Source organism: Sprattus sprattus (genome assembly GCF_963457725.1).
Source record: "Sprattus sprattus genome assembly, chromosome: 12".
Lineage (NCBI taxonomy): Eukaryota > Metazoa > Chordata > Actinopteri > Clupeiformes > Clupeidae > Sprattus > Sprattus sprattus.
Window position 1 is genome coordinate 5,484,619 of NC_137910.1, and position 26,246 is coordinate 5,510,864.

General features: G+C 45.1%; 2 protein-coding genes across 2 annotated transcripts; both read right to left on the bottom strand.

The window, feature by feature from the left end:
• Positions 1-2,158: 2,158 nt before the first annotated feature.
• Positions 2,159-10,078, bottom strand: nphp1 (nephronophthisis 1; the record flags this gene model as incomplete). Its single annotated transcript, XM_080849512.1, has 20 exons — positions 2,159-2,383; positions 2,556-2,600; positions 3,130-3,203; positions 3,523-3,635; positions 4,159-4,258; positions 4,456-4,532; positions 4,741-4,823; positions 5,480-5,590; positions 5,985-6,059; positions 6,412-6,540; positions 6,667-6,761; positions 7,081-7,165; positions 7,330-7,378; positions 7,496-7,596; positions 7,982-8,083; positions 8,224-8,440; positions 8,895-9,025; positions 9,181-9,241; positions 9,623-9,687; positions 10,013-10,078. 20 exons carry the CDS (start codon positions 10,076-10,078, stop codon positions 2,159-2,161), a joined length of 2,004 nt encoding a protein of 667 aa, XP_080705638.1.
• Positions 10,079-13,349: 3,271 nt separating this feature from the next.
• Positions 13,350-25,661, bottom strand: LOC308373764 (RING finger protein 122). The gene is made up of 6 exons (XM_080849399.1): positions 24,193-25,661; positions 16,228-16,384; positions 15,906-15,948; positions 15,779-15,820; positions 15,376-15,458; positions 13,350-14,340 (listed from the first exon to the last, which is right to left on the bottom strand). Exons 1-6 carry the CDS (start codon positions 24,215-24,217, stop codon positions 14,220-14,222), a joined length of 471 nt encoding a protein of 156 aa, XP_080705525.1. The 5' UTR covers positions 24,218-25,661; the 3' UTR covers positions 13,350-14,219.
• Between the last annotated feature and the right edge of the window lie 585 nt (positions 25,662-26,246).

Here is a 26,246-nt window from a genome sequence, read left to right on the forward strand (position 1 = left end):
GTGGAGGAATGCCCCTGGTCAGATGATCATCAATACCTGGGTCAACAATGTGGATGTCTTGAAGAATGAAGTAGGTGAACTGTACGGAAATATTTGTCATATTTTAAAAAAAAACACACACACAAGAAGAATGTGGCCAACTACACTGCACATTCGCCCCAGGAGAATACTACTTCAGGCCTTTGCCAAGAAACAATACAGGAGGCTGCAGCGGGTTATCACTATGGTTACAGACTAGGCTGGAATATAATAAGAGTTGCTCAATAGATGAGTGGAATAGAATGTGGAAGAACTGGTTCCATTATTCATCAGTAAACTTTGGGAACATGGATACCGTGGAATTCAAGGTAGGGAGAGGCAGAGGAAGAGAAAGAGAGAGCGTGAGAGAGAGAGAGAGAGAGGGAGTGAGGAAGGAGGGAGGGAAGGATTTTGCCATTTATCAACCTTGTCTCCGCTACTCCCTCTCTTTTTTTACCACACCTAATGAAATGCATTCCAAAGCCTAAACGGCCTCTTACAGGAGTTTCAGCAGGGCAATGGAGTCATCCGCCGTTCCAGCTGGATCAATTAGACCTGGGCCTGAGGATCCTTATCTTACCTGCATCTCCTTTCATCTTCGTCCCCCTGTTATTCTGTTACTCCTGTGTGTGTGCAAAGGACGCTCGTGGGGGTGAGCAGGTTCCGGAGGGCACCACTCTCCTCCACTCGTCTCTTCCTCTACCCCCCTGATAGGCATCTCTCTCTGCCTGGTGCCCGGCGGCTTCGCCCCGTTAGCTCTTGTTTGGCGAGTACATAAACACACACATGGCAGGCATTCCATTCTGCAATCATTAACCACAGCTCTCCAGACACGGGCTCCTGCTGACCTGTCAGACTCCCCCAGGGCCACAGCATCAGTCTGGGAGCACTGGTCAGTTAGGGCATGTGTATGTCTGTGAGCACTGGTCAGTTAGGACGTGTGTATGTCTGTGAGCACTGGGCAGTTAGGACATGTGTATGTCTGTGGGCATTGGTCAGTTAGGACATATGTATGTCTGTGAGCACTGGTCAGTTAGGGCATGTGTATGTCTGTGAGCATTGGTCAGTTAGGGCATGTGTATGTCTGTGAGCATTGGTCAGTTAGGGCATGTGTATGTCTGCTAGTGACAACAGGAGTGTGATTACTGGTCAGTTAGGGCATGTGTATGTCTGATGGACTCATACTGCTAGTGAGAACAGGAGTGTGATTACTGGTCAGTTAGGACATGTGTATGTCTGCTAGTGAGAACAGGAGTGTGATTACTGGTCAGTTAGGACATGTGTATGTCTGATGGACTCATACTGCTAGTGAGAACAGGAGTGTGATTACTGGTCAGTTAGGGCATGTGTATGTCTGATGGACTCATACTGCTAGTGAGAACAGGAGAGTAGCACCTGTCTCATGCTGTTCATATGAATATGTTCATTGTTCATATATATCACAATGGGCTGGATAGAGGAGGAAGTCCCTGGCTTTGTGGTAATCCTTACTGAGTAATATTCCACTAGGTGGGATGTTTGGAATGGGTTTGGTTTCGTGTGTGTGTGTGTGTTTCGTGTGTGTGTGTGTGTGTGTGTGTGTTATGGGTCCCTTTGATCAGTGGGGGGAGGATCAGTGAGGTTTAGGACGTGGTTCCACTTACCAAGCCTTATGGCCATGAAAGGCTTGCATTCCAACTGAAGCAATGCACACATACAGACACACACCTGTAAACACACCAATGCATACACACTACACTCTACTCCCATGGGCAAGAATGTGACTAGATGGGAATGATGATGAAGGTCTCAAATACTTTGAAAATAACTTATTGTTGCAGTTGTTGTTACAACTTTATTCTTGCGAGTCTTGTGAGTAATATTTCTGTGTGTGTGTGTGTGTGTGTGTTTAAATGTCCTCTGTTATAACACCTTCCCTCTGTGTTCTTTGTGTAAATAAGACAAGTTCTGGACTTATGTTTCTAAAAAATATTTATTATGATTCAATAAATACACCGTGCTTTTTTCCATGTTTTTCCCATGATAAGTGACATATGCAGGTGTCTGGACAACATAAGATACATCTGTACATTGACTGCTCAATAAATAGCCATGCTAAACAATGATTGGTCAGTGTTCGGTGATGTCCCGCCCTCACTTGTCAGTGTCTGGCTGAGCTGAGGAGGTCATAGGTCACCTGGGAGATGTCAAAAGCTTGATGGCCGCAGTCGCTGGATGGGTTACTGGTGAAAATGGTTCGAGCTCTCTGATTGGCTACCTCCTCATCTGCCCAGTGAGGCGTGGGCATGTCCGCAGAGTAGAGCAGGGGAAACACATGGTCCATGTACACCCTTACAAACTCCCGTTTCAGTACAGACATGTCCCGCTGAAACACACACACACACACACACACACACACACACATACACACACACATTCAAAACAAATTAACACAAAGATTAATGAAAACAGCATAAAACACATAAATTATAAAAACGTTTTTTAAAGGTGTAACTAACTCACACACACACGTGCAAACAAAACAAAGTTTACCTTACCTTCTCTGACCTCTTCATGAGTTTTTCTGCATCTTCCCACGCCTTCTGGAAAAGTTCAGACAGCATAAAATGTCTAATATAAAAATTACTAAAATAGAGGCTACAAGTGCACGTGTTTGTGTTTCCGTTTCCGTTTCAGAAATGAATTGAAGAGAAGGCCTCGAGCTCCCTGTGTTATTTAGACCTCCCATTAAAATAACATTGAGTGAGGGGGAAAAAAGGTGCAGAGTCATTGTTTTCAATTTCATTTCCAGATTAAGTATTGATAGTCTGTCAGTGTGTCTGTTGGGCTTTGGGTTAAGTAAACCATTTCCTCCGGATGACTGGGCCAGTATGGGGTAATTGTTGAAATAACACAAAACTATCCAAATGAATATGTTCAGCACGCACGCACGCACACACACACACACACACACACACACACACACACACACACACACACACACACACACACACACACACACACACACACACACACACACACACACACACACACACACACACACACACACACACACACACACACACACACACACACACACACACACACACACACACACACACACACACTTACTTGGAGGGCATCCAGCAGATCCGATTGATCCAGTACCCCAGGGAAGGTTGCCAGAACTGAGCTGCAGATCAAATCTAAAAGCCAAATCCGAATGACAGAACCAGTTAAAACCAAACAGCACAAACCTGTGAGAATTAAAAACTAACAGTCTGTGTGTGTGTGTGTGTGTGTGTGTGTGTGTATGCCTGAGAGAGTGGGTAGGGGAGGGGTGATGCAATTCAGGGGAAAGTTGAAGATGATAAGTATCAGCACACTCGCTTAAATGTTTATGTTTATCTATTTACATTTGATTCGATACAATACCAACAGCCACTTATCAGATCATTATCAGTATTTGTGTGTGCTGTATGCATGCATGCGTGTTAGGCTCTTTACACGGGTGTGTGCATTTACCTGCACTCTGCATGGTAACTCTATCCAGCAGCAGAGTGTCAGCCAGCATCTGTCTGTACAAGGCCAGCAGTTGAACGGAACAGAGACTGCCCACAAAGGTGTCCGGCAGAAGACTGACCAAACCGACAAAAGACATTGGACATTACTCACACACAATCCTGCAAAAGACATGAATCACACACACACACTCACACACACTCCTGCAAAAGACCTTAATCACACACACACACTCACACACACTCCTGCGAAAACTGAGTGGCAGCTCTTCCAAACTCAAGAACCAACCCAAATGTCTTATCAATGTGATGCATAACAACTGTTTTTAAACTGTTGTTTAACGGGTACGTATGAGTATTATCATATTAGTATAATTATTCTTAATATAGTCAAATATTATTATGACTAACACTAGCATTCTTGATAGCATGTTATACTAATATCTATGACTGTCTGTAACAGCAACACATTCTCTCTGTTGCCATTGTGCATGCACTAAGGGGGTTTAGGCTCTGGGCTCTGTTAAGCGCCTAGAGGCAATTGTATTGTTATGGCGCTATATAAATAAAATTGAATTGAATTGAATTCAAAACTAGGCTTGCATTATTGTTGCAGCGCAGCAGTCATTTGGGCACGTACTTTAGATGAGCCATGGTCCGGCTGTTTGGTGTCCGAAGCTTGATGATGAGTTTGGGAACTCTCCTGGCCATCATCATCTGTTGGAACACACTGCCCGTAGCTAAGAGGGTGAGAGAGAGACTGTGTGTGAGAGGACTGTGTTGAAGGAATATGAAGGAGTATGAAGTAGTTTTCATTCTGATTGGTGCGAGTGTGTGTGTGTGTGTGTGTGTGTGTGTGTGTGTGTGTGTGTCTGTGTGTGTGTGTCTGTGTGCGTGTGCGTGTGCGTGTGCGTGTGAGTGTGTGTGTAAAAAGCACCTCCTTTGGTGAGGGAGGGATCCACCTCCACATCTGTCTCATATGGAGTGCCTCCATGTAGAATGAGCTCATGGGTCCTACAGGGTTGCAGATTAGCACAAGATACAATTTTAATTTCAAAGCTCTGTGTGTGTGTGTGTGTGTGTGTGTGTATGTGTATGTGTATGTGTATGTGTGTGTGTGTGTGTGTGTGTATGTGTGTGTGTGTTTGTGCGTGTGTATGCTTGTGCTTGTGTGTGTGTGTGTGTGTGTGTGTGAGAAAGAAAGACAGAATTCCTCTCTTACCGCAAGGGTATAAGAGCACCACTGGCATCATGGAGCTTGAGAAAGGTCCAGCCACAGCTCAAATCACCCTGTTCACCTGTGGACTGGAGAACAAGACACAGCTCTTGATAGCACCTTATTTTCCCAGGGCTGTAGTTCAAAAACACTGCATTTTAAAATGGTGGAAAGTCTAGCATGCTAAAGGTCTTTCCTTTGAAGGCTTATAGGATAAGGGGTTAGAGCTTAAGTGGCTTAAAGGTGTTGGTAGCTAAGGGTTAAGATTTCAGCGCAACATAAATCGTTGGGCTCTCAGCTGGTATAGAAACCGTTTATGGGCTTCAGGATGATCTTTATCGGAGGATGAGGCAACACTTGAAAGGCCTCAGCAGTGTCACATCAAGGTGTGTGGAATCTGGAGGAAGTGACACCAGCCAACACTAAAGCCCCGTTTACATGAAGTCTAGATGCCATGACTGGGTTGCCAGGCAGGAAACAGACTAACAGCGCTGAGCGAAACGGTGGGAGGGTAGTGGGCGGTGGCAATGCTTTTGGGGGGAGGGAGGGAGGGGTGCATAACAAGGGTGGAGAGCGTGTATTTAGCGTCGCTTCAGTGCCACTCGCTCACATTTCTTTTTTTTTTGTGATCAATTTTTTATTGGCACCGTTTATGCAGTCAAGACATTCATGCAGTTACAACATGCAAAACAAAAGTATATCAGAACATTATTTCCATTTATCATCTGGTGTACAACTCGCTCACATTTCTGATGTAGGTGACCCCCAGCTCGAAGAGGATGCCCAGGTTGGCAGAGGCGGAGTTGCAGCGCAGGAAGCACTCTCCGTCCAGCAGGCTGGGCAGCTGACCACTCATCTGACAGGGGAGAACAGACCATTACACGTGTGCCTGGCACGTACACACTAGGTCTGTTCAAATGTTTACACACTTGTGCAAACACAAAACACTCTAAAACACACACACACACACACACAGACACACACACATAAACACACACACACACACACACACACACACACACACACACACACACACACACACACACACACACATAAACACACACACACACACACACACACACACAAAAACACACACACACACACACACACACATAAACACACACACACACACACACAAACATAAACACACACACACACATAAACACACATAAACACACACACACACACACAAAAACACAAACACACACAGGCACACACACACACACACTAACACACACACACACACATACCCTTGGTGAGAAGCTCCAGGTCTTAGGGTTTTTTGGACTGTACGTGGCTCGAACCGTGTAGATGTTACTCAGCACCTGAGGAGTGAACACATGTGATGACTTCAGATAGAACACAGAGAGGTGATTATTTCCCATAGGTCTATATCATCATCACTACAAGTTTTCAACACAGCATAAATAGCATAATTAGCAGTTATGGAATGGGTTTACACAAGTGTGGGAGGCAGCTATGTGCAGTGAGACCAAGCACACCGAACTGCCCCCTTGTGGCTGAGGAGTGCAAGTGCCACAAGGATATGGCCCAGCACCACTGATGACCTGTACTGTTTGTAAGTTAAGGCATTTCATTTTGCTTTGTGGATTTCTTTTAAATAAAGGCTTATACTGTGTGTGTGTGTGTGTGTGTGTGTGTGTGTTTGTGTGTTACCTGCTCTCCATCGAAGGCGCAGAAGCGGATGTGTCGACTTAGAACCTGTAACCCCACTCCTGGGGGTGGGATCATCCTGCAACTCCACAGAGACAGAGACAGACACACCCTTGAGGTGCGAGCACGGACCTACACACAGACACACACACACACACACACAAAGGAACCGCAAAATCACATAACTCAGTAACACACTTCTGGTGTTTAAAAAATGCATAAAATGATTTGTCATTAGTAATGACAGGCCCCTCCTACCTTGCCAGTATCTGGATCCAGGAAGAGGTCTTTAAAGGAGAGATTGGATTGGCTGAGCTCTGGCTGAATGTAGTGACTACCCCTGTGAGTGATTCCTGTGAGGAGAAAGAGAAAGCTATATTTATTATACGTTTTAGTTGCACATTCACACACACAGACTTGTATACTAATGCAGACCCAAAAACAAGCTTCGGACAACTTCCACTTCCAAGCAAAATCCACTGAAGACATGGCAGAATCATTCAGCATCAAATAAATAAATAGATTTATATAACAAGATATACAGTATATCAAAATGTATCAAAGTCTGAATCCCGTCTCACAAGGAACAGACAACATTTCACATGTGTGTGTGTGTGTGTGTGTGTTTGAGTTTATATGCACACATTCTAAACAGGAACTGGTGCCACTCACCCTCATCCAGCAGTTTAGACAAGGTGGACGGTCTGAAGCCAGCTGGGATTGCCCCCATGGCAGACAAAACATCGGTAGCATCAATCTATTTTTACACACACACACATTAAAGAGAGGGAGAGAGGAAAACTTAATATTATGTAGAATCCAATGAAATCATTGTCAACATTACACTGTGCGCTGTTCACCGTGTGTGTGTGTGTGTGTGTGTGTGTGTGTGTGTGTGTGTGTGTTTATTTATGTGTCTACCTCTGTGATGGCCTTTCTGACAGTGTCCCAGTTAGAGTGAATGGAGCTCCTGAAAGTAAACACAGTACACATCAAGAGTGCTACACAACACCCACCAGGTATATTGTCCCCTTGTGCTTCAGGGTGTGCAAGCAGCGCCCTCTACTGGTTAAATAGAGAAACACACCGTTTGTTTCTGGTCTCGTCATCCGGGTCATCTCCGTCCTTTTCACTCTCTTCATCTTCATCCTCCTCCTCCTCTTCCTCTGCCTCCTGCAGAGGCTGAGCCTAAAACATCATTTGTCAACATGTATTTATCCGACTGCCATTTCTGAAGGTTACCTCACATAAAGCTTTCCTAACTATCATACAAGCAGTAATGTAGCTGTGAAAAAAAAGACCAACTGCATTTTACCAGCAAAACTGACAAACAGGAAAATTTGTGTCTTTGGTTGATTGTTTTCTTTTGTATATAAAGAATTCAGAATACATTCAAAGAATATAATTTAAGGTCAGAATATAATGACACGAGAGACAAGCAGAGGTGTGTGTGTGTGTGTGTGTGTGTGTGTGTGTGTGTGTGTGTGTGTGTGTGTGTGTGTGTGTGTGTGTGTGTGTGTGTGTGTGTGTGTGTGTGTGTGTGTGTGTGGTGTGTGTGTGTGTGCTTCTGCACCTTCAGGTAGGTTTTGGGCACTAGCCCCTTGTTCCCCTTTGAGTCCTGTGCGAGCCACCATCCATCTTTGTTCTTCCTAAGGATGTGCAGCACATCTCCCTTCTATGGACAGAAAACACAGTTCTGTGATGTGTACAGCAGATACATTAGTAGTACAGTAGCATAAATAGTATAAGTTTGTACAAATTCCTACTACAATAACACATAAATGTCTGTGTGTGTGTGTGTGTGGCATAATTTACCTCCATAGAGAGGTCCTCATCCTGTTCTCCTTTGAAAGCACTGATGGCAACCACTCTCTCCATTTCCACATCTGACTCATCATTGATGTCATCTCCTTCTTCTTCTTCCTCCTCCTCCTCCTCATCCTCATCATCATCATCTTCGCTCTCCTCCTCGTCCTCACTCTCTTCATCACTCTCCTGATCTCCTGCTGGTGCCTTGACTGACAACCTCTCACTAAACAGACAAAAATATGTGCAGAAATTAAAGTACATTTTACTTAAAGAAGCATTCCGGATCAAGTGCTATTCGCTAACGATATGCTAGCGGGTAAAACTAACGAAATCTCATTAAATGTGCTGACTTTGACATTATGACAAACTAGTTACTCACAAACTGTCCTAACACAGTCAAACATCAAGCAAGTGCAACACAAGGCAAAGCAAGACAGCAAATAAGCTACTTACTAGTTCGGCAGACAGTAGAGAGCCTATGGACCCTGGTATAGCAATGGCACGGAGGCGATTCTCCATATTAAAAGTCATTGTAGCGCCCCAATTTTTTTTCAAGCTGTTATTTTAAGGTGAAACTGCTTATCCTAACCCTGATCCTGAAGTATAATTGTTGCATAGTGTTACTTTAAGTATAACACCTACTGTGCATTGAACACCAACCACACTGCATGGGTTACCTGGCTTGGGAGGTCTCTGGGGTCTGAAGGTTCAGCTCCAGGGCACGGAGCTGGTTGTGAAAGTCCTGCAGGCGCGTCTCCTCCTCCCGCTTATACAGTTCATAGTTGCCTACTGGCGCAGGCTCATCTGCCTGAATTTAAAAAATATATATATTTAGAAAAATAACAATAGACATATTTGTCTTCACTTCGATTTTTGAAGGTCCATTAATACTAGACTTAGTATTTTATTTAGTCTCTTTTTTTTAAGATGAAGAAGAATGAGAACTAGTGAGTGAGTTCATACTTTAGTTAATTTCTTCAAAGCTTGTGTGGTTTCCTCCACGGCGCTGAGCAGCTCACAACATCTATTGAGAGCGGAGGAGAGAGAAAGGGAGGGAAATCGCAGCTAGAGGGTTAACCTATCTGAACAGAGGGCTGACTGAGAGGATGCGTGTGAGGAAAACAGGAGGGAGGAAATCTAGAAAGTTCTATCAGATGCAGTGTGTGTGTTCGTGGATCTGGAATTTGCAGATAAGAGATTTCATGCATCCCTGCTATGTTGAGTCCAACACTGTATAATGTGTGTGTTGTTATGCACATAGGAGTAGAATTCAGACACCATTACCAAGCGGGTTTGTCTTGAATATGTGTGGAACATCATGGGCAGGATATGAAGATAGTCCCTGACACAATCCATTTACACACTTAAACTGACCATAATGAGATAGATGCACGAACGTTTATACCTCTGTCTTAAATCAGCACGGTTTTGTTCATTAAGCTGTTTGACGTCAACCACGAATTTGTCCAGCTGTGAAATACAGAGCAGGATGGAATTTATGGAAGCTGAAAGACAGGACCAATAATGTACTCGGTGTGATGGAAAACATATCTCAGACACTTCATCACCTGTAAATAAATCTGGTCCGCATTCTTGAATAACCTTAATGTTTGTTTAACACTGTAGCTAACGTAAGCGTTTATAGGTGACGTTACACGATAACGGTTTTGAAACAAAACCTTGGCCAGTTGAATGTAATGCAACGATCTCCGCTTTCAATAATACCACAATGGCTGATTATTTGAAATGTTCTCACGTAAGCTAACGTTAAGGTGATAACATCTACAATACGAACCTGCGTCTTCAAGCCATCCGCTTCTTTTTGAAGGTTTAGCAAAGGACCTCTCCGTTTGGGTGGCATTTTGTTGGCTAAAACCTTCAGATGTGATCAAACTGACAAAATAACGCAGCCTCCGTCATCCATGTCATCATCAAATAACAAGACGCCCTCGTTTGACTCCTCGTTTGCAACGCAACCACACGAGAGACGCTTTCGAGTTGGTCGCTAAGATATTTAAACTGCGACGGATGTGTGTCGTCATAGGCTTGCGTCCGAGATTGATTGAAAGAACGTAGGCTCAGTACCAATCAGCATTTTGAGGGGAAAAATTAAATTGAATACAAACGGATCTAGATTAGTCCTCACGTTTGTCAATTCTGCAGATACAATAATATTCAAAATACTTAAAATCAAATGCTGGATCTGGAACAACACCAGACCAAAGCCGTTTATGTTTGAAGGCACAATTAGCTGTTTTTATGTTGTTAAGTTTTCCAGTTCTCTTTAGGCTACCACCAGATGGTGTTCATCCTCCTTTTTAAGACCAGCCATAGACCGCAGTAGAGGGACCTGAACTACAGGGGGCATAGTCGTCATTTGAGGGTAACCATCTCCCGTCGGTCTGAACAGGCTGGCAGGACTACCTCTTGACTTTAATCATAATGTACTTTGCAAATGATCAGCATTACATTTACATTACATAGCCATTTTGTCGCTGTCACTAACTCTTGCACTTTAGGTTACCTGTGTATTATCCTGCGCATTGTCCTCAGTAACTAATGAGCAAGGCCAAATTCCTTATATGTGTAAGCATACTTAGCCAATAAAGCTGATTCTGATTATAAGGCTAAGCAATACATTGCACACATACACAACTGTTTGCCTGGTCACATTTAGGGTTCAGGACTGAGGTTTATCTTCTTTGACTGACAGACTCGCCGACCTATGGCTGCAGTAGATGATACAGTAAATGATAAATACAGTCAGACTTTCAAAGAAAGGTGTTTAAACACAAGTTCATGAAGAGATCCCTGTTAGCACTGCTGAACATGTCTTACTGCCTTGCTTCACGCTTCTTTGTGTGATGTTTTCGAGATAGTTTATTATATTATATTTGGGATAGGTTTATTATATATTTGACTAAATCCAGTGCTAGTATCTGTCAGCAGCCCCACAGCGTTCTCAGTGTTACACTGGGACTGAGAGAAGGCTGCTGTGTCTGTTCTGTCTGGCACTCTGTTCTGTCTGGCACTCGGTGCTGCGGCTCCTCGTGTGTGTGTGTGTGTGTGTGTGTGTGTGTCCTGGGCTGCTTCACACCTGGAGTGCAGCCTCGTCACTGGCATGTCTCTGTACAAGTCTGAGCAGCTCCAGCGTGCCATTCCTCTCCAAGTTTTTGCATCAGCAGGGAGTGTCTGTCACTCTGTCCGTCTGCCAGGGAGGCCCCCGGAGCCATGGGGGAGCATGAAGATCAGAGTCCGCCCAACAGAGAGAACACTGCCTTGTTCTTCATTTGATTTACTGAGCTCATTCAATACAGGTTCTGACTCATCACCTCAAAGTCAGGGTAAGTATGTGGTTTAATATCAGCGTATTGACATAGTTTGGGATGAAATATCCTAACTGATCTCGAGGAGATAAGCAATGCTGCCATTAAAGCAAGGTTAATGGGAAGGTAATTTAAAAAGTTAATTAAGGTGCCACATTACTTACACCAGATAAGATTAGAGAAAAGATGATAAGGGATACTGTAGTGGAATAGGAGATTGCAAGATATTCAAATGATAACAAAGATAGCCAGATTACAAAGTGATAACAAAGATAGGATAACTAAATGATCGCTAGTTTGGGATAGGTTTCAGCACTGTGCAAAAGCTTATTTGAGTCACTGTCTCATGGTTGTGCACCGAGGCCACAGCAAACACAACCTTATATATTCCTAAATGTAATGATAAATATCATAAAGCTTTGTGTCATGAAAGTCAAGGCCATATGGGGTATTCAAGACGTGTGATTTTACAGATTATGTAAGGCCCGATGTTGACAATTTTGAGAAGCATAATAAGGGGTCATTCAAAACTTAATCTAAATTCATAAATGTATAATGTTTATCAAATTATACATTCAGCAAACCAAAAAGACTAAACAACAGTCCCTTGTTTCCCCTTTACAGTTCTAGCAGTATGTGTGTGTGTGTGTGTGTGTGTGTGTGTGTGTGTGTGTGTGTGTGTGTGTGTGTGTGTGTGTGTGTGTGTGTGTGTGTGTGTGTGTGTGTGTGTGTGTGTGTGTGTGAATGTCCAAGTGAATATTTGTACAGAATGAGTAATGATATTGAGCCGCAGAGACAGCGTGTCCAGCAGTTCATTCAGCCAGCCTGCTGTTTACCCCAGATTCAACTGCCAACACTGATGTCTGGTGTGGGCTGAACCATGAGCCTTGTGTGTGTGTGTGTGTGTGTGTGTGTGTGTGTGTGTGTGTGTGTGTGTGTCTGCCTGTTTGTGTGTCTGTGTGTCTGTGTGTCTGTGTGTCTGTGTGTCTGTGTGTCTGTGTGTCTGTGTGTCTGTCTGTGTGTCTGTCTGTGTGTTTGTGTGTCTGTGTGTCTTTGTGTGTGTGTACAGCGCTCCTAGCTCCTCCACACACAATAAGCTCATTAGTGGCATCCTGAAGGAGGAGATTGTGTACGAAATACATACGTCTCTCTCTCACTCGACACACAATGCCAGGCCTGTTGCTGCCTCTTGACTATGGGGGGAACTGGGCATGACGAGTCCAGTGTAAAATCTTAAGCGAGCACACAGACATCTTGACCCACGGAGGCATTCGACCTCCTCTGTAATGAAAGTCGTCTTGTGTAAATACATGATTGGTGTTGTTTGTTTGTCTGAGAAGTATTAGAATATATTGAGGCGAGGTATACAGGAAGCTATTCTTTGTTAATCTTTGATGGGGAATGCCCGGTTAGTGGCAGCGTCACAAGGCCGTTCCACTGACACGTATAAATCGACGGGGTAAAGCGATGGGAATTTTGTTGACTCCAGTCATGAAAGGGCTTTTGTTAGATTTTTCTTTAACCTTATTTAAGGTCGGTCTACTGTTCACGCAGGTTAAATGCCCAGCTGCACCCTCCCTTATGGCAAAAATGAAAACAGTGCATAAAATGTTATTAGAGAAACACAATTCTGCTCAGTCGAAACAATCTGAAGAATTCAAGTTCACAACAAAAAACACAGTGGACCGTTGTCACGGAAACATTACACTTTATTGAAAGCCAATAATAATAATGATAATAAGAAGAATACAAAAGAACTACTTAGAAATAACTTAAACACTATCTAAAATTGTTATTAGTCTTGGTCTCGCATGACCTCATTGGGTCATTATTTTAACCATCTTTGCTATGATTGGACAGGAAGTGGTTTGTTGTGCTCAGCTGAGACCCTCATCTCATTTCTTGTTCATCTACAGAAGTATGGGGGACACCAATTTGTGGGGTGGCTCTCCAACACCAGAACCGGACACACATCTGAAATACATACTTTTTTTCCGGTATATCTGTGACAGGTTTAGTTGTTTAACTTCAAACCTGAGTCGTATAAGGGTCCCATGATGGCTGTGGCAGTTTTTTTGCCAGCATGTGTGAAACCGCCGACAGGGTGAGCTTACTGTTACCTTTATGTTGGGCAGTGGCAATTCCATTTCTCCAGGGACTGTACAAACCAGTGGAGCCACAGGACATGAACACAATTCTCAAGTGGTCACTGACATCAGCTTATCGCCCTCCCACATATAGAAAGTCCATTACACAATCATCTCAGATTAGGCCACACATATATTCTCCTGTCACCTCCTTCTTCTGTTTTAGTATTTATGTCAGTTACCAGGCAACCCAAGTCCATTTAAGAAGTGCATGTATGTTGGTGTGTGCGGTTGTGTCAGTGTGTGTGTGTGTGTGTGTGTGTGTGTGTGTGTGTGTGTGTGTGTGTGTGTGTGTGTGTGTGTGTGTGTGTGTGTGTGTGCAGGAGACTATAAAGGATGTTTGGAGAATGGAGGGGGTGTTGGTGGTCAGGTAGTAGGAGAGGATATTATTATCCCTCAGTGAAGTGTTGTGTTATTCTTTTCTCTCTCACTCTCTCCTTCTCTCTTTCAGAAAGAGGACACTTGAAGCCGTGTGTTGGTGCCTCGGGCCGGATCCCCCCTCCGCAGGGCTGCGTCAGGGGCCTCTCTCTCACACCTCCAGGAGGCCTTGGGGCCCCTCGGCTCCCTCAGGGGGGTCTGGCTGGAGCCGGCAGATGGGTTTGTTACACATGGGGCAGACACTACGGATCTCCAGCCATTTTACCAAGCACCTGAGAGATGGAGGGAGAGGAAGAGAGAACAGAGACAGAGAGAGTGAGAGAGAGAGAGAGAGAGAGAGAGACATTTTGACGGGGAAAATTAAAAGGGAGAGAGAGAGAAAGAGAGAGCAAGGGAGATGGTGACAACAGAGAGAGAAAGGGCAGATAGAGAGAGAGTGAGGGACAGACCAGGCAAGACAGGTAAAGAGAGAGGGAGGAGGAAAAGGGAAAGAAAATGGATATGAATGGAGATAAAATAAAGCTTTATGCCATGCTAAAAAGGTTTCAGCAAGTCAGGTCAAGACATCTGTGACACCAGTCAGTGTATGCATTCTGTATGTATAATATGATGGACACAGCATGAAATGGTTGTAGTGTTGTACTAAAGTGGTATCTGTTGGTGAAAGATCTTTACGATCAGTTTTTGAGGAAGTCTGATGTGTAATGGTGCTGTTGGTTGAGGCTGGTCAGAGTCTGGTTCCATGCAAAGGTGAGTGAGTGGACACAGGTTGGTGGTGTTTTCTAACCCATACAAATAAACTTAGATTCATCCAGGTCCCTGAAACCACACAACATCCATTGCTCTGTATTAAGTTGCCTTTGATTTGTTAACATTCTCCCTCAATTTCTCCTGTTGTTGTCAGTCTGTTGGTATCTGGTAGCCACGTAGCTAGCCCTCCCTGTGTTGGCAGGGAGTTTAGCATTCTCATATAATTACCTATACTTTTGTCTGGTTGTTTTGTAGCTGTAGGTGCTTGGTAGACTGCAGACATTTAGGTGATTGTTACAGATTCGTACAAACATGCAAAACCTGTACTTGCAGGAAAGGCAGAGCTGGCATATAAAAAAAACCTAATTTATAAGGTAACCATAAATAAATGGATGAACCATTATGCATATTACTGATTGAGCTTAGCCAGTAGGAAGGAGAATTGTAACGTGTGGATTTACTGGATAAAAGAAATATAAAAAGTGCAGGGAGAATAACACAGGGAAGAAGAGAGAACTAGTGGCACTAAGGCCATGGAGAGGCCATGGATGTCTTACTTTTTATGAAAAGCGTGAGAACAGGGACACACTCCAAGCTCATCTCGACTCCTGAATTCCTCCAAACACACTGCACAGGTCTGCTGTAAGACAAACACACGCACACACACACACACACACACACACACACAGTGCAAAAGGGTAGAAATGTTAATTCAATGGATTGAAAGCCTTTTGATTTTTACCAATGGATCACACTCACTTGTTGTGTCTTTGTCATGGCCACTTTGTTCCATTTGTTTGTGGAAAATGTTCTCTTCTATCTTTTAAAACATGTTAAAGCACGAGGCTCCCCCGCATCACAGACCTATCTGAGTCAGTGGCCAAATGCGTTCAGACGTGTCTACATTTTTTTTGCAACTTTTTCAAAGATTACAGTTCTACATGAAGGGACTGAACCTACTCCAAGAAGACTCAGTTTTTTGCTCGCTCCTTTCAGCACCACCTACAGAAAGAAAGAAAAAACACTCAATCAGTCTGCCTTGATGGTGTTTGAACTCAATAATTGTATATACAAGTCATGTTCTTACCTCATTGTATCCATATTGTTCTCTTGTGCCTTGACGCCTCAACCTGTTAATTATAAAAGAATCCCTTTTATATATATATATATATATATATACTATATCAATATTATGTTGCCCTGAAAGTGTAACTCCATTTCATTCACTCGTGCACCACGACACTGCATGTCTATCTTTGCACATGAGGGAGCAGAGTTCTTACTTCACAGCGAAGTGGTCATTTCAGAAACAACATGAGTGAAATATACCACAAGTGAGTTACAAAGCATATTTTAAAAAGTGAAACCAGTATCCCCGTGCTGGTGACCAGAGCGAGCGTCCCACCCACCTGAACAGGTAGCAGCAGAAGATCATGCTGAGCAGGAAGATGAAGAGGCCGATTCCCAGGATGATGACGTACACATTCAGGGGGAGGTGGTAGATCTCTTCAGAGGTCATCTTGCAGAACGGGTCAATAATTTGCAGTCCTGGGCCACACACACATCCTGCAGACAAAAACAAAAGATTTATTTATTTATTTTTTTAAGAAAGGAAAAAAAAAGTAAACTAAGGCGCACAATTGCAAACAAACACGGCCACCGAGAGTGAAAGGTCGCTCAACCCCTGACTCATTGAGTGAGTCATGAGTGATTGGCGGCGGACATGAAACGACAGGCATGTCATTAACTTTTACACACACACACACACACATACAAACGTTATACGGAGGAACACTGGGCTGGATAATGGAGGAACGGAACGCACAGTGGGCCACTCGGGGATGCAAATGCCTGATTGTCATCACCATAAATCAACATGCAGGCGAAGTGGGTGCCCAGGGGGACTTGGTTATGGCTGAGAGCTGATGGACTGCATGTGCTGGTGGATGAGAAAGGAGCTGTGATGTAAATATGTCTGCCTCTGTTTTCCGTCAGTGTGTCCTCACTGCATAGCGTGTTTGTGGTTGTGTGTGAGTTGTTGTGTGTGTGTGTTGTGTGTTGTGTGTGAGTGTGATTTGTGTTGTGTGTGTGTGTGTGTGTGTGTGTGTGTCTTTGTGTGTGTTGTGTGTGTGTGTGTCGTGTGTGTGAGTGGTGTGTGAGTGTGATTTGTGTTGTGTGTGTGTGTGTGTGTCGTTGTGTGTGTGTGTGTCGTGTGTGTGTGTGAGATGGCATCTAAGTGGGCGAGATCAGGCCCGGATCCATTCCAGAGTTATCTGAAATACGGAATGTGTGTGTGCGCACACTTGCGCGTGTGTGTGTGTGTGTGTGTGTGTGTTGGTGGGTATTTGTGTTTGTCTGCATGCTTGCTTGGTCTCCTACAGCCCATGCATGCATGTTGCATATTTGCTATTCAGTGTGTTCCCATGCTCCTCATATTGGCGCAACACTGCACTCATTGTCTGGCTGTTACAATCTGCCTTATGTAAGAAAGTGGAAAAGTATGTCTTTGTGGAAGGGAGCCGGTGAGGGGAAGACCCTTTGCTTCTCCACTACCAAGATAGTTCTCACAGTCAAAAGGGTATAAGTGCTATAAGAGGAGAGGAGAGGAGAGGAGGGATGAGGAGGGATGAGGAGAGGAGAGGAGCGGAGAGGAGAGGAGAGGAGAGGAGAGGAGAGGAGAGGAGAGGAGAGGAGAGGAGAGGAGAGGAGAGGAGAGGAGAGGAGAGCATTCTTGAATGTGCTTAGGTCCGAAAAATAAACACAATCTTTCCTCCTGAGAGCTCCAGGTATTGCAACAGAACTTTTAGTGCTGGTTAAAACCAAAAACAAACTTTGTGACCTACATTTCGGCCCTCACATGCACTCCACTCGGCTAAGTGCCTGTGTGCTCGTAATGTTTTATTTATGCTCTTTATGGCGATTTATGTTTATCCAGACACTCTATGCAAAGGTCCTGACTCCATTTAAGGCACTTAACTATGTGACCACACCACATACGATAACCTATATACACGCAGATTAACATATCCCCTGCATAATCTGCTTACCTCCAATCAGGGTAGCATAACACTACGAATATGAAAATGTGATGAGGGCATATAAACATTAACACTGTGCTCTTTTTCTTTGCAAATATCAAGAGAAGGTTTGTTTCTATCTGGCTATGAAAATGCAAATGTACGTATACAGTAGTTCTCAGACTGATAGTCACCATTCCCATCATCCAGAGTGCTCATCTCCCAACTCATCTAAGGCACTCAATTCTCCATGTTTCTCAATTCTCGACCGAACCAATTTGTTTTCGCAGTGAAGCAAAGCAAAGCAGTATGGGTATACTACACCAGCCAACATCAGATTAGATGCTGACTAACTCTGCCTGGCACCCTCTTTGTGTTGTGTTTGGCGTGTGGTGTTCTATCAAGGTTCAACAAGCACATCTGCTGGGGCATTTGGGGGAGGGGGGATGTACTAGCTGTATCCCTCGGAGTGAGTCATCAGCGTGTCTTTTAATAGGTGAGGTGGGTCCATGCAATCTGTCTTCTGCAAAAGTCCTCTCCCCCTAATCTGTAATCTCCCTGCAGAGTGATATCCCAATGGCACGTTCCTAAAGCACCATCATAATGCATAACACACACACACACACACACACACACACACACACAATCATAATGCATAGCACCGCACCGTATGTCATCCCTGGCAACCCGCGCTCGGCCTTAGGCTTCTCTGCTCTGCTTATCCCACACACATAGTACATACATACATACATACACACACACACGCACGCACGCACGCACACACACACACACACACACACACATACGTACATCACACATACATACACACACACACACACACACACACACACACACACACACACACACACACACACATACCACACACACACACACACACACACACACACACACACACACACACACACACACACACACACACACACACACACACACACATACATACATACATCACTCTGCTTTGGGTCTCTGTGCAGTGCTGCCCCATACACCCGGACAGAGCTCAGGCCAGACCTTTATAATACAAACAAACAGTATGGTGCACTGAAGCACCAGCTACAACCAACAATGGCTCGCCATCTGTTGCATGGCAATGGGAGATTACTGCTCCACTGGGCAGATTGTGAAGCCAAGGCTGAGGCTGAGGCTGAGCTCATTCATCATCACACCAAAGTTATATACTTACTTGGATATGTTAGTTAGGAAAACGGCAAACCACTTCAGATGTGACAAAGTACAAATGTCGTTCCTCATACATTTTGTTTAGAGGAAAAAAAGAATGACAAAAATCCCTGTATGTTTTTGTTCTGATAGGAGACATCCAAGATTTTTCCAGTTTCTTACCCAGCAACAGACATCTCCTCGTGTCGACCAGTAGCGTCACATTGTGAAGGCCACAGGTGCTGTGCGCGGGTATCATGCTTTCACAGACACCACCGAGGTTGGCACCAGGAGCGGTCGCCTCGGCCAAGCTGTGGCGCGTACACTGGTGCCACGAGAGTGCAGACAAACCGGGGCCGTCAGTTTGCCTTTGTGTGGGCAAACAATAACACTGAACGGCCTGGTTGTCACATGGCTTTCTCTGAGCACGTGCAGCAGGGGCATTCAGCACTGTTACAATTCACTCCACACACTGCGTTTTTTTTTTCAGACGTTTTTGCACTGAGTACTAGCAGAGCATCCAACCCCCATGGGAAGCATGTTGCATTCTGGGAAAAGGGCTGTTTTCAAAAAAAAAGATTTGGAATGTCGCCATTGTCTGAAACTAAAACAAAGTGTGTGCTGTCAGTCCAGCTCCAGTGTTGAGAAACTCTTGGGTTACATATTGGTCAGAAGATTTATGGTGAGACGATGTGCACCAGGGTTTTGTTGGAGCGCTTGTTGACAGCGGGATGCTCCAACCAAGAGCCTGAGGCCCGTCAACAACCTGAAAAACCACTCAGGCTCACGTCAATTTCCATATTCTACAATACCAGTGCCTGTGTGAAGGGCAGAGTCTGGCACGATACTGATCTGATAGAGTACATTCATTCATTGTTACAGTACTTGTATGGTTTACTGGCTGTGCTTTTTCAGTTGTTGTTTTTCTCAGACGCTTTGGTACATTTCTCAGAACAGAATTGTTCACCCTCCACATTATCTAGTCACTTGTTAATAATTGTGCACAATTGTGAGTTGTTTCTTTTCGTCATGTTGGTTAAAATGTATTACACTGGTTCTCTGTTGGATAGTCTTACACCCAAAAATATCCAGGCATTAATTCATTGCATGAGCCAATATGTAAAAGTGATGAACCAGTTGTCATAATCTGTCAAACACACTGTATGTTACACATTCCTATTAGACTTCTTGGTAAATGTCTCCTGAATTGATGAACTGCTGTCAGGTAAATCTTGACTTCTACTTGAAAGGGAATGTGTGAAGCGTTAGACCAACCACTGATCAACCTGTTAACTAGCTCAGACCAACCAGTGATCAACCTGTTAACTAGCTCAGACCAACCAGTGATCAACCTGTTAACTAGCTCAGACCAACCAGTGATCAACCTGTTAACTAGCTCAGACCAACCAGTGATCAACCTGTTAACTAGCTCAGACCAACCAGTGATCAACCTGTTAACTAGCTCAGACCAACCACTGATCAACCAGTTAACTAGCTCAGACCAACCACTGATCAACCTGTTAACTAGCTCAGACCAACCACTGATCAACCTGTTAACTAGCTCAGACCAACCACTGATCAACCTGTTAACTAGCTCAGACCAACCAGTGATCAACCTGTTAACCATCTCAGACCAACCAGTTAACTAGCTCAGACCAACCAGTGATCAACCTGTTAACCATCTCAGACCAACCAGTTAACTAGCTCAGACCAACCAATGATCAACCTGTTAACTAGCTCAGACCAACCACTGATCAACCTGTTAACTAGCTCAGACCAACCAGTGAACAACCTGTTAACCAGCTCCGACCAACCACTGATCAACCTGTTAACTAGCTCAGACCAACCAGTGATCAACCTGTTAACTAGCTCACACCAACCAGTGATCAACCTGTTAACTAGCTCAGACTAGCTCAGACCAACCAGTGATCAACCTGTTAACTAGCTCACACCAACCAGTGATCAACCTGTTAACTAGCTCAGACCAACCACTGATCAACCTGTTAACTAGCTCACACCAACCAGTGATCAACCTGTTAACCAGCTCAGACCAACCAGTGATCAACCTGTTAACTAGCTCACACCAACCAGTGATCAACCTGTTAACTAGCTCAGACCAACCAGTGATCAACCTGTTAACTAGCTCACACCAACCAGTGATCAACCTGTTAACTAGCTCAGACTAGCTCACACCAACCAGTGATCAACCTGTTAACTAGCTCAGACTAGCTCAGACCAACCACTGATCAACCTGTTAACTAGCTCAGACCAACCAGTGATCAACCTGTTAACTAGCTCAGACCAACCACTGATCAACCTGTTAACCAGTGATCAACCTGTTAACCAGCTCAGACCAACCAGTGATCAACCTGTTAACCAGGGGTGCACCTCATTAGCCTTCGACTGGCATGCACATACAGCACAACACAGTGGTACCATTTCTGACAATGCAAGAAATAAGAAATGAACAGGGTCAGTAGCCAGGAAGATGAAGAGGAGTTAGGCTGTGTGATGAGGAAGAGGAAGAAGAAGAGGAGGAGTTAGGCTGTGTGATGAGGAAGAGGAAGAAGAAGAGGAGGAGTTAGGCTGTGTGATGAGGAAGAGGAAGAAGAAGAGGAGGAGTTAGGCTGTGTGGTGGAAGAAGAGGAAGAGGAAGAGGAGTAAGGCTGTGTGGTGGAAGTAGAGGAAGAGGACGAGGAAGGGGAGTTAGCCTGTGTGATGGGAGTAGAGGAAGAGGAAGAGGAGTTAGGCTGTGTGATGGGAGTAGAGGAAGAGGAAGAGGAGTTAGGCTGTGTGGTGGAAGTAGAGGAAGAGGAAGAGGAGTTAGGCTGTGTGGGGGAAGTAGAGGAAGAGGACGAGGAAGGGGAGTTAGCCTGTGTGATGGGAGTAGAGGAAGAGGAAGAGGAGTTAGGCTGTGTGGTGGAAGTAGAGGAAGAGGAAGAGGAGTTAGGCTGTGTGATGGGAGTAGAGGAAGAGGAAGAGGAGTTAGGCTGTGTATAGGAAGACGGGGAGGCAACACAGAGGAAGAGGTAGACGAGGCCAAGCGGCCCACACAGTGTTGTATGAACCATTCTGCCTAAGGGTTCCCCTTACTCCATGGCCTCCATGTTTCCTATGTTTACATATCCAAATTTGTATTTTTTTCCCCTTGTGCTATGTAGTGCTGTAAAAGCCTTGTCTTTCTTTTGTGTGTCACACAGCCTTGTGCATTATCAATTATTTACTTAAGGAAATACTTACATAGTACACTGTTATATTCACAACATGGCGAAGCATTTCGACTTACCTTTTTTTGGAAACAATGACACATCTTCATTGACATAAATGTTTATTTTTGAGACGTAAACTAAAGCCCGTAACTACCGTTCCAAATCCTGAGTTAATGTCTCAAAAATAAACTAGGGATTTTGAACCAGTTGCAGGCTTTTGCAGGTAATCCATTGTGCAGTGCTGATTGTAAGGATTCCTCTCGCTAAAAATGCACTGTTTGGCAAATGTTAATGATGATTTGAGAAATGTACCAAAGCGACTGAGAAAAACTGTTAGTGTCCTTAGCTACTTTTCAAAGTTTAAACTGGAGCGGTTTAACTGGAGGAGAATTCTTTTTGCTCTGACCAAAGAGTGAGAGTTTAGCTGGGTAAAGACCTTTTTTGAATAACCAAATATTATGGGAAATGAGTCAAAAAGTTCTAAAGCTGGTCTGTCCAGGCATAGTCAGTCCAATTTGCATGAGTCTTTTGTTCAGTAAAAATAGTCAGGGTAAGAAATGTGTGAAATAACATCCTGTTCGCTGGCAGAGAAAGGAAGAGAAAGACTCCAAATAAAATGGATGACAAATCAGCACAGTGCTGTCAAAATTGGACTGTATCATGACAACAGTGCAAACATTCAGAAGTGGAACAAGTGTGTTAAGAAAGGGAGAAGGAGAGAAAGAGGGAACACATATAGCAAAAAGAGTCACAGTGAAAGAGACAAAGGGACAACAATATATACAGACATATATACAGTATATATCCTTAGTGGTGTTGTGTTGAGTATGTGTGTTGTATGGTTGTGTGACAGTTGTGTATGTTAGCATTATGTGTGTGTGTGTGTGTGTGTGTGTGTGTGTGTGTGTGTGTGTGTGTGTGTGTGTGTGTGTGTGTGTGTGTGTGTGTGTGTGTGTGTGTGTGTGTGTGTGTGTGTGTGTGTGTATGTGTGTGTGTGTGTGTGTGTGTGTGTGTGTGTGTGTGTGTGTGTGTGTGTGTGTGTGTGTGTGTGTGTGTGTGTGTGTTCCCTGCATAGAGATGAAGAGCCTGTGATGGTGGTCAGGTCAGTGTTCCCTGCATAGAGAGATGAAGCTGGCCCCTCTCTGGCATGTCCCCCCACCATCTGCCCCTCTCTGCTGGGGAGGTCAGGAGCTTTGCCAGCCCCGTCTGGTTCCATGGGGGGAAGGAAGCACCATTTTGGGGACACAATGGAGGTTGACCCCTGAGGTCAAACATAGCAGGACGCAGTGTGCCGCTCAATTGGCCCAATGAAAGCTGAGTGACACTGGGGAACAATGAGTCTCTCCAATTCAGCCACTGGAGAACAAGTTCAGGTCAGAGAGGTAATACTGACTGGCTTTGCCTGGAGGGGGGAGGTTTGTGTGTGTGTGTGTGTGTGGGGGGGGGGGGGGTTTGTGTGTGTGTGTGTGTGTGTGTGTGTGTGTGTGTGTGTGTGTGTGTGCGCATGTGTGTGTGTGTGTGTGTGTGTGTGTGTGTGTGTGTGTGTGTGTGTGTTTGTGTGTGTGTGTGGGTTTGAGGTGTGGGTGAGGGAGGGGGCAGTTGTAATCTTAGGAGGATGTTAGTGAATCATTGATAGACAGTCCAGGAGAAGACTGCAGACTCTGTGAATAACACATGCATCGCACAGACAGGTTCAGGGCTGGAATGGAGAAAGCAAGTAGGCACACACACACACACACACACACACACACACACACACACACACACACACACACACACACACACACACACACACACACACACACACACACACACACACACACACACACACACACAAACACACACACTCATAAATGTGCTCCAACCCTGATTCATCCACAGAGGCCTGAGTCTCAGCCTGCACTTGGATTGATACATAGAGGAGAGTGTAGAAACAGCCCTGCAAACACAAACACACACATATACTCACCGTCACACCACAGGACCTGGTGCATGAAACAGGAACCCCTGGTGATCACTACCAAGTCCAGGGGGGTGGAGGTGGGGGTGGGGTGGCAAGCCAACACCAAGAGTCCCAAAAGAGCCCGATGAAGTGTGGATGAGCTCGTCTGAGGGGGTCCCCCTCTCCTCTCGTTTTAATCCAGAGCCACAAATCCTCCCAAGTCCAAGTTCAGACAGTAGAGGCAACTTTCCAGCTTCCGGGTCTAGGTTCGATACGAGCACTCCAGCCTGAAATCTGGGCTTAATTCTCAAGTGCATCCGACCACGGGCCACAGGCCTCTGCTGCTGGGCATGCCAGTCGTTCCCACTAGTTGCCCTCGACTCCCCTCCTCCGAAGAAACATTTACACGGATGAGTCACTCATTGTTGGGAGCTGGTGTCAACATTGCCGCTCTGACCCACAAGGCATCAACACATGCGCACGTTTCTCAGAGAGAGCTGAGTACGAAAAGAAGGTGAACCAATACTCAGCATTGTTTTGACTTTGTCCTCTTATTTTTTTTTGCGTTGTACTTCTGAGGGGGGGAAAAAAGGGGGGCAAAAATTGAAATCAAAACATAGATGTAGGTGGTCTTGGAGTCGTGAGTCAGACTTGAGTAACACCGAGGAGCTCCACACAGTCGCGACAAAATGACAACAGTGTTTGCTAATAGAGATTACCTTCTGATCCTTTGCCTTTAGAGGAAATCACAGTTTCAGTTATCCAGAGAGACCACAATGACAAAGTCAGTTCTCCAAATCTTCCAGGGTCATAACGAGTGTTTTTCCAAGAACGTTCGGCTGTTTTGCTTTGTCTACCTTCAAAACAGAGTCTCAAAACAAGCCTTCCTCCCTCCTCCCTGCACGGTTTCTATTCTCCACCTCCTTCTTCTTTCTTTTCTTCCTTTTCTCTCTCTCTTTCTCTCACTCTCTGCGTCTCTTCCTCTGTTCCTCTCTCTCCAGCCCAAGAAAAGCCGTTTCCACGTATGCCACTGTCTTTCTCTTCCCTCTCCCTGTGTCTCTCCTTCTCTCCCTCTCTCTCGCTCTCTCTCTCTCTCTCTCCTAGTGCTCACGGTAGAAATCCTGACCTTGTTAGCCAGCGCTGGTAAACAAAAGGAGTGAGGGGATGGCACACCGCGGCGAGATGACGGCAGCAGGCTGTGAACACTGGGCAGCCCCCTCTCAAGCTGTGGCTTGCATTGTGCTGCCTGCTCTGCTCTGCTCTGCTCTGTCTGCTCTACACCATCTGTTCCGCCTCCCAACAGCACCACAGCGCAGAGTTAGACAGAGCGAGAGGGGGGGAAAAAACAGCAGAGTGACAGCGGCAGACGATACAAAAAAACAAAAGGGACCCAACCTTTCAGACACAGATCCAAGTCTCCTTTACTTCCTCTCCTCTCTCCCGTGCTTGTCTCTCCTCTCTCTCTCTCTCTCCCACTCCCTCTCTTTGTCTGTTTATGTGTGTGTGTGTGTGTGTCTGCCTCAGTCAGCTGTGCCCTGGCTCTGTGTAATGGTGCCGAGTGTTTTCTCTCCAGCCTGCTCTGGGCTCGCACAGTTCTCCTGTTCAGTTTGTACACAGATCCCTGCTCATGTGATTCGCTGCCTGCATCACGGCTCTCTCCTTTCGCCCGCCCCCTTCTTTCCCTTCCTCCCTTCCTCTCTCCTCCTCCTCCTCCCTCCCTCTCTCCCTCGCTAACTCTCTCTTTTCCCTCTCGCTGTCTCCCTCCCCCAGCTTCCATTCCAGCTGCAGGCTGTTAGGAGGTGACAGTGGCAGTAAGGCAGGCAGGCAGGCTAGCTGAGCCCAATCAGCCCTACTGTTTCCTGGTGCACTGTGTGACAGCCCGTGTGTGACAGCCAGGGCAGCCGAACGAGGCCAAACACAGGCAGCACAGAGGTGAGAAAGTTGAAGCTCAGCTGTGAGACCACTGAAGAAGAGGACTGCTACTGTGTGTTGGCCATAGAAGGGGAGAGAGCAGCGGACTCCCCCCTTTTGTTGATGTTGTAAATGTACGCTGTGCTTGGTGGGGGCAGTCAGATTCAAGG

What these genes read in the sequence shown, in the direction of transcription:
- LOC308373764 (XM_080849399.1), bottom strand. Translation starts at nt 24,217, where the DNA reads ATGCACCAGGTCCTGTGGTGTGACG. An exon ending in CCAGGTCCTGTGGTGTGACG is followed by an intron (nt 16,385 to 24,192) that starts GTGAGTATATGT and finishes TTTTGTCTGCAG; the next exon opens with GATGTGTGTGTGGCCCAGGA. An exon ending in AAAAACTGAGTCTTCTTGGA is followed by an intron (nt 15,459 to 15,778) that starts GTAGGTTCAGTC and finishes TTTGTCTTACAG; the next exon opens with CAGACCTGTGCAGTGTGTTT.